Source organism: Xyrauchen texanus, chromosome 13 (assembly GCF_025860055.1).
Source record: "Xyrauchen texanus isolate HMW12.3.18 chromosome 13, RBS_HiC_50CHRs, whole genome shotgun sequence".
In the NCBI taxonomy this organism is placed as follows: domain Eukaryota; kingdom Metazoa; phylum Chordata; class Actinopteri; order Cypriniformes; family Catostomidae; genus Xyrauchen; species Xyrauchen texanus.
In genome coordinates, this window is record NC_068288.1 from 21,641,945 (window position 1) to 21,657,600 (window position 15,656).

Here is a 15,656-nt window from a genome sequence, read left to right on the forward strand (position 1 = left end):
GGCCTTGTTTCATATTTTCTCTCTCTCTCTCTCTCTCTCTCTCTCTCTCTCTCTCTCTCTCTCTCTCTCTCTCTCTCTCTCAAACTCTCTCTCACAAATCTTACACTTTCAATGTTCTCTTTCACTCCCATTTCCTTTTTGCACATCTGAACGACAACCTCAAGGCTGCACATTGGGTTATCCCAGTGCATTCACTTTAACATTCAACATCTAAAGCACACAAGATTAATCTATCACAGGCCTCAGAAATGCTCGGCCCCTCTTATATACAGTACTTCTAACTCAGGCATATGGAGATTTAAGACTCTTACCAGGCTGAGAGCCAGAAATATTAGTGGATCAAATGTGTGATCGTTTTAGCGGGTTATGACCAGAATTTATCAGAGTAAGGGAGGGAAGGATGGAAGTTCAGCAGGGTGATTATAACATGAATCTATAAGAAGCAGCCCATGCTATTTTCATGCAGAATTATCTCATGAAATGTCATAGATTTGGGTGGATCTAATACTTGTTCTGTTGTTGGAGTTTCTGTGAACTGTGCACCAGATCATAACCTGAGCAGAAGTGAGCTGACGTGAGATACAGTATCTTGAGATGAAATTGCATGGTGCTCTATTGAGAACCAGAGACTGCAGTATACATATTTGAATCATCTCACCTATTATTATTGATCTTTCCTTTCCACCTAAAGCATTTCCTTGGGGATTGATCCTAGGTATAACTGTCCCTGTGTACCTGCCTCCCTCTTCTAGTCACATTTTTCATACGTCATCATTTTATTTTTGCTTTTGTCATTTTTCTCTATTGTAACTGCCATCATTCCAAACATCATTGGTGGTGGTTGTATTCATCTCAAGTGTTTTGTTGCATGCATTTTATATTGTCTGTAAATTGTTTAACATTGTCACTGTTTTGTCCTTAAATTGGCACTATACAATACAGGATAATCCATTTATATCAACCTTAACCTTAACCTCAACCTTAGTAACAGATATTGTAATGCTTGAAGTGACTTTCACCCACACACTGTTATCAAAGTTAATGCACTTAAAAATGATCTTTTAATATCCATGTAATTGTAATATAAGTAGGAGAATAGGTAAATTTCCCTTGGTCTTCATATGAAATCATGACTTTAAGGCCATTTTCTACCCTTAATATACTCTGTAGGACATTCTACCGTTTTGAGGCTGCTTGGGATTCATCCATGCACAACTCTTTGCTGCTAAATCGTGTCACTCCTTATGGAGAGAAAATCTACATGACTCTGTCTGCTTACCTGGAGGTAACCAAGGCCATTCAGTAATTTATGTGGGAGGGGACACTTGTTTTTGGGAGAGTTGCAGGCCTAAATGATTTAGTTTCAGCCCAGTGCATATGTAAAAGTGTGAAATATACCAATAACCCTTGTGGGTCAGTAGTTTTTGCTTGTTCTTCAGCAAGCCAGGGTTTAAAATAGCTATTCTGAAACTATTTAAATTGAAAAAATAAAAAAATAAAAAATGTCCCCCAGATGGAGAACTGCACACAGCCTACAGTGATAACCAAAGACTTATGCATGGTGTTCTATTCACGAGATGCCAAGCTTGCAGCATCTCGCTCCATCAGGAACCTCTTCAGCAGTGGCAGTTTGAGGCCATCTGAAGGGTAAGTCTGCTCCAAATTACAGCCAAGTCACGGCATACGTCTTGAAGTGTTTTGCTCTTGTAACATTATTTAAATATAAGCTGCTGTAAGAATGTTTTTGTTTTTTTGTTCTGATGCGCAGGAACCGTGTAACTGGCGTGTATGAGGTCAGTCTGTGCCACCTGGCTGATGCAGGGAGCCCAGGTAAGACACTATTTTCTTTACATTTCAGCTTTCCAAGGAGTTTGTGATACTGGACAATTTAGGGAAGTATATACACTTGATTAATTCATGTGTTTTTACTAATCAGATTCAATCAAGAAAAGACAAAGCACAAATCCCCTCTAAGACGCATTTGAGATGGATAGCAACCTGATCAATCAGCCAACCGAGGGTACCACTTACAAGTGTAAATCTGATTGTTCAGGCCACAAATCTCAAACTGAACAATTTCAGAATACATAAAGCGTGGGAGCCCCAAGTTTTTGTACCACAATCGGCAAGCAATTTTAGCTTCCTCCTTTTTTTAGTTTTCATGAGCCACATCAAGTGCAGCAAATGTAGCTTTCCAGGCATAAGCATGCATATACAGGGTTCCCATGGTCATGAAATATTTAGTCATCTAGACTTGTGTAGAGTAAACTCTCAAGCTATAGTAATTTTGATTTGTTAGTGAATCATTCTCTTGAGTCATTTTGTTTAATTAATTAGTCAAAATTGCTATAAAAAAACAATAGAAATAATTCATAACTAAATTGGTCTGAATTAAAATGGTTTGTATAAATCTTTATCAGGGAATCACAAACACCTGGAAAGGTAATGGAAAGTCAACACCTGGAATTGTAATGGAAATGTCATTGAAATTCATTGGTTAAAAATGGTGGGAATCCCGCATATAGCACGGGAATACTAGATCAGATTTTTAAGCATTTTGCAGGGACAAATTTATGTGGCCAAGTGTAAATGGAATGTGCATCCTGAATCGGACAGATCGATTGAAGATGCATGAATTGACCAAGTGTAAATAGGCCCTAGATTTAAAGGCTTCTGTTGAAATGATGGCTGAATGTGTAGGAATGCAAAGAAGGCGCAGGAGGGTGCTGGACACATCGGTGGCATATGTGAGAGGGGAGGAGAACCTGGCTGGCTGGAGGCCCCGTAGTGACAGCCTCATCCTGGACCATCAGTGGGAGCTGGAGAAACTGAGCCTCCTGCAGGAGGTGAGAATATCCATTAATTTGAAGTAGAACTATATTACTGGCTGTTCTTGTGAGGATCTAAAAACATTTTTCCTTTTGCCGTGTTAGGTGGAGAAAACCAGGCATTACCTCCTCCTTAGGGAGAAGCTGGAGTCCACCCTGCTGCTGAGCCAGGAGTCGCTGCTGTCCTGCGTGAGTGAGGATCTAACCGAGTCCTCTTCCCCCTCCACCCATCTGGGCCTTGGCCACAGCCCTATCACCGGCCCTGACACACCCAATGAGAGGCAGAGGAAGCTGGCTGCCAAGGTGAATCAATGACAATCCTAAGACTTATCAAGAGGGAATATTTTTTTTTATAGAAATCTAATGAATAACTTTTATAAAATAAGGACTCTAATTAAACACCCTTTCTTTCTGTTTGTTCCTCCAGTGCCTGCGTTTGCTTAACCACACCTTTAACAGGGACTACAGCCACGTGTGTGTTAGCGCTAGTGAGAGCAAGGTGAAGATGTTATTATTGAGAATATTTTACACCAAAACCAAATGTGCATGTTTTTCATCCTGTTTGCCATCATCAGTACATATTCATTGCATAACCACACTAAACAGACCATGGAGAATACACCTCATTGAAAATAGTAATCACAATATCTTCACTGAAAACATGGGAATGAATACACACACACACACACACACACACACACACACACACACACACACACACACACACACAGGCAGCCAAAAGTTTGGAAAAATTTACAGATTTTGCTGTTTCAGAAGGAAATTGGTACTTTAATTCACCAAAGTGACATTCATCTGATCACAACGTATAGTCAGGACATTAATGATGTAAAAAACAGCACCATCAATATTTGATAAAAATCTTTTTTTTATCAAATCTAGACAGGCCCCATTTCCAGCAGCCATCACTCCAAAACATTATCCTTGAGTAATCATACTAAATTGCTAATTTGGTACTAGAAAATCACTTGCCATTATATCAAACACATTTGAAAGATATTTGGTTTGTTAAATTAAGCTTAACATTGTCTTTGTGTTTCTTTTTGAGTTGCCACAGTATGCAATAGACTGGCATGTCTTAAGGTCAATATTAGGTCAAAAATGGCAAAAAAAAGAAACCGTTTTCTCCAGAAACTTGTCAGTCAATCATTGTTTTGAGGAATGAAGGCTTTACGATGCTTTAAATTGTCCAAAAAAAAAATGAATATTTGATACAAAGGTGTCAACACACTACAGTCTTCAAAGACAAAGGACAATTGGTCTAACAAGGACAGAAAGAGATGTGGAAGGCCTAAACAAGAGGATAAGTACATCAAAGTCTCTAGTTTGAGAAATAGATGCCTCATATGTCCTCAGCTGACAGCTTCATTGAATTCTACCCGCTTAACTCCAGTTTAATGTACAACAGTAAAGGGAAGACTCAGAGGTGCAGGCCTTATGGGAGGAATTACAAAGACAGACACTTTTGAAACAGAAAAACAAAAAGAAAATGTTAGAGTGGGCAAAAAAACAGACATTGGACAACAGATAATTGGCAAAGAGTGTTCTGGATCAGCATTTGTGAGATAAGCTAAACTGTAAGGTGCATGAGAAGTGCCCGACAAGACAGCCACATCTATGGCAAGTGTTACAGGAAGGGTTGGGTGAAATGTTACCTGAGTATCTGGACAAATCTGGACAGCTAGAATGCCAAGGATCTGCAAAGCTGTCATTGCTGCACGTGGAGGATTTTTTTGATGAGAACTCTTTGAAGTAGTTTAAGTTTTAAATGTTTTTTCAGTTTGTAATAGTAATTCTTCACATTATTAATGTCCTGACTATACATTGTGATCAGTTGAATTCTACTTTGGTGAATAAAAGTAACAATTTCTTTTCATAAGAGCAAATTCTGTACATTATTCCAAACTTTTGGCCACCAGTGTATATACATATATATATATATATATATATATATATATATATATATATATATATATATATATATATATATATATACATACACATACAGGGTTGGGAGGGTTACTTTTGAAATGTATTCCACTACAGATTACAGAATACATGCTGTAAAATTGTATTTGTAACGTATTCCATTAGATTACTCAAGGTCAGTAACGTAAATTCTAAATACTTTGGAATTACTTCTTCAACACTGGTACATTTTTCACTTGTTTTGACTATAAAACTCTGCCAGTACAGTAAGACAAAATACACATGCTAAAAATACATCCTCTGAAAAACCTAAATATCTTATGCAGTGTTGCTTCTAAAACAAGATAAATCAAATTGATCTTGTTTTAAGGATTTTTTAATGATTATTGTTACAGGAAAACAATACAAAAACTATTATCAAGAATAAGATTTTATCTAATATCAAAGGTCTTACTAGAAAAAAATTAATTATGATCCAACGTGAATTTTCTTGATAAAAAATATGATCGTCCCTGGTAACGTGCATGTAAATTGGTTAGAAATAGCATTTTAGCTTAGCGTAAAGCTGACAATTTACACAAGGTTTATTTCTATTTCTTCTGCTCCAAACTTAATACAAACTTTTCTGTCTGTGTGACGAACTGAACATGGAGGCAACTTTAGAATCCATATGCAGGAAGTTTATTAAACAAATCAGGCAAACAATCCAAATCGCTGAGCAGAGAGACTTAGTCGATTTAACAGGCAGTGATTCAATAACAGGCAAGCAGTCCAAAAAGGCAAACAAAGCAAAACAGTGATCCAAAAGATGATAACCAGTTAAACAGGCACAATGGTCATAACGTGAGACATAAACAGCAAGCAATGGAAAACACTTGGTAAGACAGGGGTTAGCTGGCAATACCTCACAAAGTGTTTTATTTGGCTAAAAGTTCTCACTCAGTTGTGACTCCAAAGAACCACAGTGAGAGCCATTAACTCCAAATGGAGAAAACTTGGCACACTAGTGAACCTTCCCAGATTTAGCCGACCTTCAAAAATTCCTCCAAGAGCAAAGCGAAGTCTCATTCAGGAAGTCACAAAAATCAAAGGACAACATTCAAGGAACTGCAGGCCTCTTTCACGTTAATAAAGGTCACTACTCATAACTCAACTATCAGAAAGACACTGGCCAAATATGCCATCCATGGAAGAGTGGCGAGGCGAAAACCACTGCTAACCCAGAAGAACATTAAGGCTTGTCTGAATTTTGCCAAAACACACCTTGGTGATCCTCAAACTTTTGGGACAATGTTTTGTGGACTGATGAGTCGAAAGTGGAACTGTTTGGAAGACAGGGGTCCCGTTATATCTGGTGTAAATCAAACACAGAATTCCACAAAAACAACATCATACCTTTGGTAGCGCTGTGCAATATGGCCAAAATTGTTATCACGATAAACTTTTTCATATTGTTCGATATGATGTTACATTTTTTTCATTAAAGTAAGAGATTAGTCTACCAACTAGTAATTTTTGTCTTTCCTTATCAATTCCAGACATCTAATTAATTTTCACAAAATTAGAACAGAAATCGATTTGTTTATTCGAAGGCCCGTATTATGCTGATTAATAAAGATACATTTAGAAGGGAAAAAAGTTATGGTCTAAAAGGTGCTTTTAAACCACGTTAACTCATATGCCGCTTCATGTCTACACACATGCAGGGAAAAGAGGCAACGCATGCGGAGGGGACAGGGCAGATATGATGCATGTTTGGTGCTAGAGAACAATATTCAAGATTACAGCGCAGAAAGATCAGAGCTGTTGTCCACATCACTGTTGTTCTTTTGCGCTCTTCACTAGAGACGATGAGAGGGCGCAACCGTTGTCATGAAGTCTTGGGGTGCGGATGGAATCAATCCGGTGTCCGACGTAACCTAATTGTTAGCAAGGCAGCTAGCATTAGCAAGTTCATCCAGTCTGACCCTACATTACCACTGGTGCGTTGTGAACGAATCTGAGAGTGTTTTCAATTAATTCCTATGAAAGCCGAGCATCATGCTTGCAAGGTGGATCGTATGATTGGTAGCGGTGTGGAGCAAGCTCTCTCCTAGTGCTGTGAGCGCCTTTGAGCGGATTTCGTCTGCCCCAGTGGAAACGCAGCCTGAGAAATCCGAACTGCTTGTGTTTTAGCGACACACAGTAAATATTGAAAATTCCTCAAAAGCTTATCGTGGATTTTCTTTATCGTGATATATATCGATATCGTTTTATCGCCCAGCCCTAACCTTTGGTCAAGCATGGTGGTGGTAGTGTGATGGTGTGGGGATGCTTTGCTGCTTCAGGGCCAGGGCGACTTGCAATAATTGAGGGAAACATGAATTCTGCTCTCTACCAGAAAATTCTAAAGGAGAATGTCTGGTCTTCAGTCCGTGAGTTGAAGCTGAAGCGCAACTATCCAGCAAGACAATGATTCAAAGCATAGGAGTAAGTCCACCTCTGAATGCCCAAAGAAGCAAAATTTACGTTTTGGAGTGGCCTAGTCAAAGTCCTGACTTGAACCCGATTGAGATTCTGTGGCAGGATCTTAAATGGGCAGTTCATGCTTGAAAACCCTCCAATGTGGCTGAACTAAAGCCGTTCTGCAAAGAAGAGTGTGCCAGAATTCCACTACAATGTTGAAAAAGACTGATCTCCAACTATCTGAAGTGTTTGGTTGCAGTTGTTGTTGCTAAAGGTGGCACAACCAGCTATTAAGTGTAAGGGGGGGCAGTTCGTATTTCACATGGGTGATATAGGTGTTGGATAACTTTTTTGCTTCAATAAAAAAAATACATATTGAAGCAATACGATACAATACAATACATTGCCTCACAATACGATACAATACGCTACAATACACTACGAGCACCCACAATAGTTTTGCTCAAATTAATTCAAGGATTCAACATAAATGTCTTTTAAATCATAAATGCCACATAAGTGTCTGACATTGGCAAAAAAATGCAGAGCTCTAAGTAACTTATACAACAGCAGTGCATTTATTTTGTTTGACTGTTGAAAAAAAGAAACTAATATGAACTCAAACTTATTTTCTCAAGAGAAACAAAAATTGTGTCTACGCTCTAGTCATTTATAGCACTTTTCACAATACACATAGTTTAAAGGCAGCTTTCTAGAACATCATGCCTTGTTGTCTGAAAGCCCCCTGTGAACATGCTGAACAAGTGAACAAAAATTTATTGGCACACATAATTTTTTTTGTACTCTTCCCCGTTTCACTTTGCACGTAAACTTTACAGCTGTTATTACTGACTAATAAAATGTGCCCAATGTTGTTCTCAAAGTTGTTTACAAAGTCAAAAGCAGATAATTATTAGTCTCAAGTAAGCACCGTTTTTTACGTTGTTAGTTTTTTGAAGGTTATGACTCATAACTTATGAGCGTCTTGCTGTGCATGTCATGCTCAGTGTTGGCTAAAAAAAACATTATAGTGTCATTAAAACCAGGCAGCGCAATATTGAGAGCTCACAGGAAAACAGAGCAACACACTCACAGTACATACAGTAAGTGAGAAGATCAATGGCAAATGCCAAGTAGATTGTACTGTAGCGGTACAGCTTGTCGAAATTCCAAACAACGGTGTCATGTCCTGGTGCTGCAGTACATATGATACAGTACATATGGTATTGTACAGTGAGCGTCATATCGTACGATACAATATTTTTACACCCCTAATATATATCTGTATATCCGCACAAGGATAGTAAAACCTGAAATCAGCTACATTTACGGGAGCAGCCACCGGTCCCCATAAGGAAAAATTCTTAAATAAATATACTAAATAATGTTTGAAATAAAATGTAAAAAAGTGCAATTAATGTAGTTTTGGGTGAGGGTTAGGTTTAGTGGTAGGGTTAGGAGATCAAAATATAAAGCTCAATATTAGCTCAATATAAAACAACAAAAGTCAATGGAAAGTCCCCATCATCAAAGAAAAACAAGTGTTTGTTGTGTTTGCGGTGTCTGATAACTAATTTCTCTTTTGTGTTCTAGTTAAGTGAGATGTCAGTGACTCTTCTGAAAGACTCTGCCTCAGTCTGTGCTCAAAGCACTCTACCACCCTCTTCCACATGCCCTTCACTTGTCGAGGGACGCTATGGCAACAACACTGAACTCAGGTCAGTACTTACCGATTGCTTTCTCTAAACAGGATGTTTAAAGCTGAAGTGCGTAATTTTTTTAAATTAAATTCTTTCTCTTATCCCAGCCAAGTAGCAGAGTCTACTATAAGTAAGCCATTTGTAGGTTAATTTTGCATTAAAGTGTAACACTGTGTTAACTGCATATTAAAATAAATTTTGTGACAACTACTCATATATAGACCCCCAACACCACGTTCCCGAGCTGTCAGCCCGAACCCTGACACTGAAACAGAGGGCAAGAAGTCCCCACCAGAGTCCAGACCAAGGACCTGTACTTTTGTGCCAGACATTCAGGAAATCCGCATCAGGTCAATTAGAATAATAATAATAAAAAAAGCTCTACAATTCTACTAAGTAGAGAAATGTAATGTTAATGTATTGTAAAAGTAAAGGTTTTACTTTTCAAGACAAATCACCAGATGCATGCTTAATTTGGTGGGGAGATTGTATAGTGCATTATACGTTTTTTATTTATTATTTTTCTAAAAATTAAAAGAGGGCAAGGAATTAGCCTGTATATGAAATGCCATATCTGTTATTTAATTAATGTTATCCAGATTTTCTAAATTTTGCCAATTTTACATTTGCATTTGGAAGTTGACTCTAACCTGAGTTCTGTTTTGATGTTGCAGCCCTATTGTGTCAAAGAAAGGGTATTTGCACTTCCTGGAGCCCCACAGTAATGGTTGGGTGAAGAGATATGTGGTGGTACGCCGGCCTTATGTCTACATCTACAACACAGATAGAGACACAGTGGAAAGGGCCATTCTTAACCTGTCCTCGGCACAAGTGGAATACAGTGAAGACCAGCAGGCCATGCTAAAGGTAAACCACAGACACACACAAACACATAAGCCATATTATTTTAACCCTGTAAAGTCTGACATATGAAAGAATTGTTTTTTAACATCATACCGTTTTTTAGTACCACCTCAAAAGCCTGTTGTATCATATTTGATACATGTTATTTCAACTGGCTTTTTCAATAAAATAATATAAAAAACATTAACCAAGCACAAGTTGCTTATATTCAGCAAATACTCATTTTAAAATATCAGTAACAATATATTCATTACTGTTACTTATACTTTATTAAAATAAGCTGTCATTTATCCCAACATAAGAGTCACTTTTCGTACAAGTTCACCGGCATTTTAAATAGATCAATATAAACATTGAAACCACATTTTTCACAAATATCCCCTAGATGGTGCCATAAACATGTGGAACTTACATACCACTTTTATTTGGCTTTTCAGCTTGAACAGAGAGTGAAACAGGAGCCGTCAAACATTGTGTATCATATTTGATACACACAGCGTTATAGGGTTAAGGATTTAACACAATAGCTGTTCCAAAACTTAGTGAGCTGCCTACTTCCTACATAGACAGCTGCCTTATAAGGCAATATCCTAACCATCATGTACTTTTCAGTAATTAAGATGCCTATCTTATGGTATAGCCTTTCTGTTGGCTTAAAATGAACAGATAGAATATCTTACTTTCAACATCTTTTTGATTAAATTGACTCTTTATTGACTGAAATGTAATCCAGTGTCTGCTTGAAATACAGACCCCCTACACGTTTGCGGTATGCACAGAGCATCGTGGGATCCTCCTTCAAGCCAGTAATGATAAGGAGATGCATGACTGGCTGTATGCCTTCAATCCACTGCTTGCTGGATCTATCAGGTATAGATGAACAGTGACCATTGATGTATTTACTGCATATCGAAATCTTTCACTTTAACATCAGAAGTGTCAAATCAACATTTGCTAAACTCTCCTTCCCATCAGGTCTAAACTGTCCAGAAGAAGAGCCGGGCAGATGAGGTTTTGAGAACATCACATGTATACAGACTGTAAATCTCTTCAAGGACAAAAAAAAAAACAATATAAAAGACTAACCTTGTAAATAGATCTGCTGAAAAAGCCTCCAGTTTTGTGCTCAATTAAGTCTCTATCCCCTCTCCCTCTGTTATGTGTGTACCTGCACCTGCCCACACTAGCACCTGTATATGTAAGCCCCCATTGTTCATCTACAGACTCAACTTCTAGCGCCAATGGAATGGGCTAACCACTTTATTGGATTAGAAATAGTATATGCTTATGTAGTCTTCAGCAACAGCTTAGAAATAAACAGGGTTGGCAATGGAAATTCCTAATTCTGAAGCTGTAAACTCATGCAAACAGATCAAACTTTTTTTATTGTGAAGAGTGATATCCATATCCACAAGGCTGTGCCTCATCTCGAGTTCAGTGAGAAAATTAAGACTAGTAAATTATTGCAGTCACATGGCCTTATTGTGTTACTCCTGACTTGTGTAAATCTCTGGGTTTAAAACGATAAAACTGATCAGTATTTAAGTCACCCGACCATATGTTTATGCATCTCTTGGCTATGGCTGATAGAATTGATCAATGATAAGCAATTCTTAGCAAGGAACAGATGAATCACATCATATTATGCTCTTTCTCTCTTTAAGTGCAGTTCTTGGGTAGAGTTGAACCCAACATAAATACTCATATACCTTTATAATCTTTCCCTTGTAAAGCCTTGAAATGCTTAAAGATTTCAAAATAATCAGGACGCATGAGGAAAAATTTGGCAACAGAATGTGGTTGCATTCTCATATCTCTGTATGAGAACCATTATAAAGATTCAGCCTATTTTTGTTGGATAACCGGTCGTTAGATTTATCTAAAATGTATCATAATCTGCCTAATAATCTAATATATTTTATATAGCAAAATTATCAGTATCCCCAAATGATCTTATATCTGCCTAATTTATTTGTATTTTATTTCAGCATGTATTTATTGACAAAGACTATAATATTTTTGAAGAAGTACAGTGCAATTTCTGCATATGGCACTTTTTTATTTTGAGTTGACTAGCCTCCCTTTTACTGACCACACTGCTCTCATTCCCCCTAACACAATTAAATGCATTTGGGGAATAGGACAGAAATGAATGCTGGGATAGATGCTTTTACATGTAGATTACTTGAATTTTACTTTTAGAAAAAAAAAACACCATACTTATCAACCCAAATCCTAAATGAGTGTATGTGTGTACAGTGGTAAATCTTATAAAGAAAATGAAAGGTTTTGAAGATAGTTCGAACAAATTGAAATTTTTACAGGAATTTTATACAAGCTCCCCAGTGAGAGAGATGAACTGATTTTGTGCCTCTATAGCATCATCTACTACACTCTGTTTTTGTTTTATAATCTTCATCTTCTTAAACACTTTACACATTTTAACAGGGTGAACTTCCACTTTCAGCTCCACCCATTTGTATCATTCTTTCTCTTTGTGTGTAAAAACAAATGTGCACAGGCAAAAACAGTTTTCAGTTTGTTTGCATAGTAAGTAATGATGCCCTGCACTTCATGCGAGTAGATTTAACTGCATTTTCTAAACATCAAGATCTGGTATAAAATATATTTTATCTTCTCTTTCTATTGAACAAATCTATCTGGTTACTCAACCAGAAACATTTTAAGTTTCTCACTTGTAACATCATCAGATCATCTCTGTATTCCAGAAATAAGCCCTGCTGACCATCTAAAAATGTTCAGCTCTAATTTGTTGTGATTGTAATCATATGATATATTGCTCCATATGATTATATGGACTAAGGCGAAACATTTTATATTCTTTTTATTATTATATTTCTAATGATGCCTCTGGTCTTCTTCTTGTGATGTGTATAATATCAATAGGCTTAGGTTGCGCAAACCCATAAAATGCTGTCTAAGTTGTATTATGCCCAAACAAAATGTGCATGAAAATCTGGAATAATATCATCACTTTGGAATTGTTGAGACTGCTGACTTAAGTTCCACTTTAGTCGAACTGTATTTCGAATATGGACATGGAAATGTCGAATATGACATTACTAATTAGCTAATATAATACCATAACTTCTCTTTTTTACATAACCATTGTTGTATACAGAACCACTGGGAACACTTTACAGTAAGGTTCCATTTGTTAACATTAGTTAACAACATCAGTTAACATGAACAAACAATGAACAATACTTTTACAGCATTGTTTAATCTTAGTTAATGTTAATGTCAACATATATTAATACATTTTTTAAATCAAAATTTGCATTCATTAACATTATTTAATGCACTATGACAATGAACAATTGTGTTTTTATTAACCAACATTAATAAAGATTAACAAATGCTGTGAAAAAGATATTGTTAATTGTTTGTTCCTGATACCTAATGCAAAAACTAATGTAAATTAATTAAACTTTATTTTAAAGTGTTACCAAAGCATTTGCAAGCAAGTGGGCCTGATCTTAAGTAAAGCAGTCATTGTAGCAGAGCATAAAGATCCACAATTGTTGCTTAAAGCCAAACTGCTTATAAAGTGGTGTGATTGAACGATCCTGCACTCTGTCATGCAAGCCCTTTCTTCATATTGTTCAGAGTGCAGACCAACTGTTTGCAAATGGCCTGAGGTGTCTTGCAGATACCTGCAGATTGTAGATCAAAAAACTGCACGAGTCAGGCTCATGAGCATGACTGAGCCCAACCAACCTACAGTGCATGAAATGTGAAAGCCTTGATCTGTCTGTGTGATCATACTGTACACATCTAAATTCATGTAGATTTGTATAGGATTTGCAACCTTTTTCTTGTGTTTGTTTTATTTGACCAGCTCATTCTGTGGGGGAAAAAAAGAAAAAAGCAATTGGTAGGCTATACACAAGTTGTTACACAAACCTAAAAGGATCTTTAATTTCTGAAGGATTCTTAATCCTTAATGACTTTGCTTTTCTGTATTATTTATGTGTGAACAGTACAATCAGGTTCTATTCTCTGTTACGACCAGTTCAGAGTACATACTGTATAGTGTATGGTCACTCACTACTTAAAAAAAATAAATAAAAAAAATTAAAAAAATAGTGCATATGCAAATATAATAGCAGATGCATTTTTGAAATGGATGAAATTATAAAAAAAAAGTTCAAAAAACACTTTCAGTTTGAGGTACGTACATGTAAATGAGAGTTGTCTTTTTGGCTGTGCACCTTGTAGAAATTAACACAGAGAGTCGAATGATATACTTCATGTTATAGCCTGTCCTGTACCATTTCTAAAAGCAATTTACAAAAAAAAAAAAAAAAAATATAATAATTCCATTATCATGTTCCCAAGCTAAAAAAAAATGAATTGCACACATTTTGTCATCTTCCAAAGTGAAAGAAGAATAAATCAGTTTTCTTCATGACAGCAATTATTTGTGTGCTTCCATTCATGTCTTATGCACAAAATTCATTCATAGGCATTTTCTATCTTTCCCTCTTTGTTTTACTTGCCTTGTATATAAACATGATTGCTGTGAATGGAGTATTATACAGTTGTAACCTGTTTGTACAATCTTCAATCGGCTGTAGTTCAGTGTCTCGTTCTGAGTGTTGGAGTTATGCGTCAAATATTTGTGTACACTTAACACATTGTCAGATATGAAATAAACGTGGAACTTATGCAACACAATGAATGATGTGTGGGAGTGTTTATTTCTTTGTGAGCCATTATTCTATGGATGTGAAAATAGGGAAAACATATGTTGAATACATGCTTGATTTTTGATTTTATACAGATATATATATATATATATATTATATTACTTTATGTAACTACAGATAAAAACAAAATACAGAATATTAAACCCTGCTGTAATATCTACAATGTGCATTGCATTTAATAGACTGAATTCCCTTTAATCAGATTCTCATTAAATTCAATTAGGTCAATGAGTCAGGAAAATCCCAGCAATGCCATCTCCTTAATTAAAAGATCTGTGCACTCTTTTGTTCTGTGGGCATTTCTGGATTCAAACTCTGCAACAATATAACAAATAGGCAAATATCCACGAAAATGTCATTACAAACCGAGATTATAACAACATATTCATACACATACAAATGAAACAATAACAAAAAAATAATAAAAAATAAAAGGGTTATTTCATATAAAACCAGTTTTGTCTTGAAGATCATAGTTAGGCTTGAGGACTTTTACTCTTTTTAAGGTGTAAATATACAGTAGCTTCATTTGGAAGACATTAGGCAGCTGAATCCAGCTGGGGCAATGTTTTTAAAAATCAGCATTTATAAATAAAAAATGCTCAAATTATTTGAAACACTTTCAACCTCCATATTATGAACCAGAATTTACGAATTCTACTTCGATACGGGCTTAGCTCATAAATATTAATTACATACTGTGATGATTGGCTAGTAGGCTTCGCTGATTGATCTAAGGCAAGTGGCGGTAGTCAGGTAGCGAATTAAGGAACCCTATTTTCTTGAAGGATTGGCTTATGAATACTTATGGTTCGTGATTGGATGCTGCATGAAAGGAGGTAAACAATGGCACCATGATCTAATTAATATTTATGAACGAATCTTTCGCCGTAGAGATAACCGGTGGCTGTCCAAATAATATCTATCTGCAGAGCCACAGAGTGATACGTCACCTAGTTTCAGCCCAGCAGTCTCAGGCCGGAAGTTAGGGTGGAGCTAATGACAACACAACAATCATGAACTATCATCAGAGAACACGGTGAGTTGTTGTGGTTTGCAATATCTTAATAAATCAATCATTATTTGGTGAACAATGAATCTGGATTTTAATACGTAGTTTTATCTGCTTACTACTTAAT

At 36.5% G+C, this 15,656-nt stretch overlaps 1 protein-coding gene across 1 annotated transcript in view; it reads left to right on the forward strand.

The window, feature by feature from the left end:
• Nucleotides 1–14,125, forward strand: part of LOC127653611 (kinesin-like protein KIF1A) — a 74,643-nt gene extending 60,518 nt beyond the window's left edge. The window contains exons 38-48 of the mRNA XM_052140347.1: nt 1,171–1,285; nt 1,514–1,647; nt 1,769–1,830; nt 2,701–2,846; nt 2,934–3,131; nt 3,256–3,327; nt 8,814–8,938; nt 9,142–9,270; nt 9,595–9,787; nt 10,536–10,654; nt 10,760–14,125. Coding sequence (XP_051996307.1) covers nt 1,171–1,285; nt 1,514–1,647; nt 1,769–1,830; nt 2,701–2,846; nt 2,934–3,131; nt 3,256–3,327; nt 8,814–8,938; nt 9,142–9,270; nt 9,595–9,787; nt 10,536–10,654; nt 10,760–10,802 — 1,336 coding nt within the window. The 3' untranslated portion in view covers nt 10,803–14,125. The remainder of the gene's footprint in view (nt 1–1,170; nt 1,286–1,513; nt 1,648–1,768; nt 1,831–2,700; nt 2,847–2,933; nt 3,132–3,255; nt 3,328–8,813; nt 8,939–9,141; nt 9,271–9,594; nt 9,788–10,535; nt 10,655–10,759) is intronic.
• Nucleotides 14,126–15,656: the final 1,531 nt, after the last annotated feature.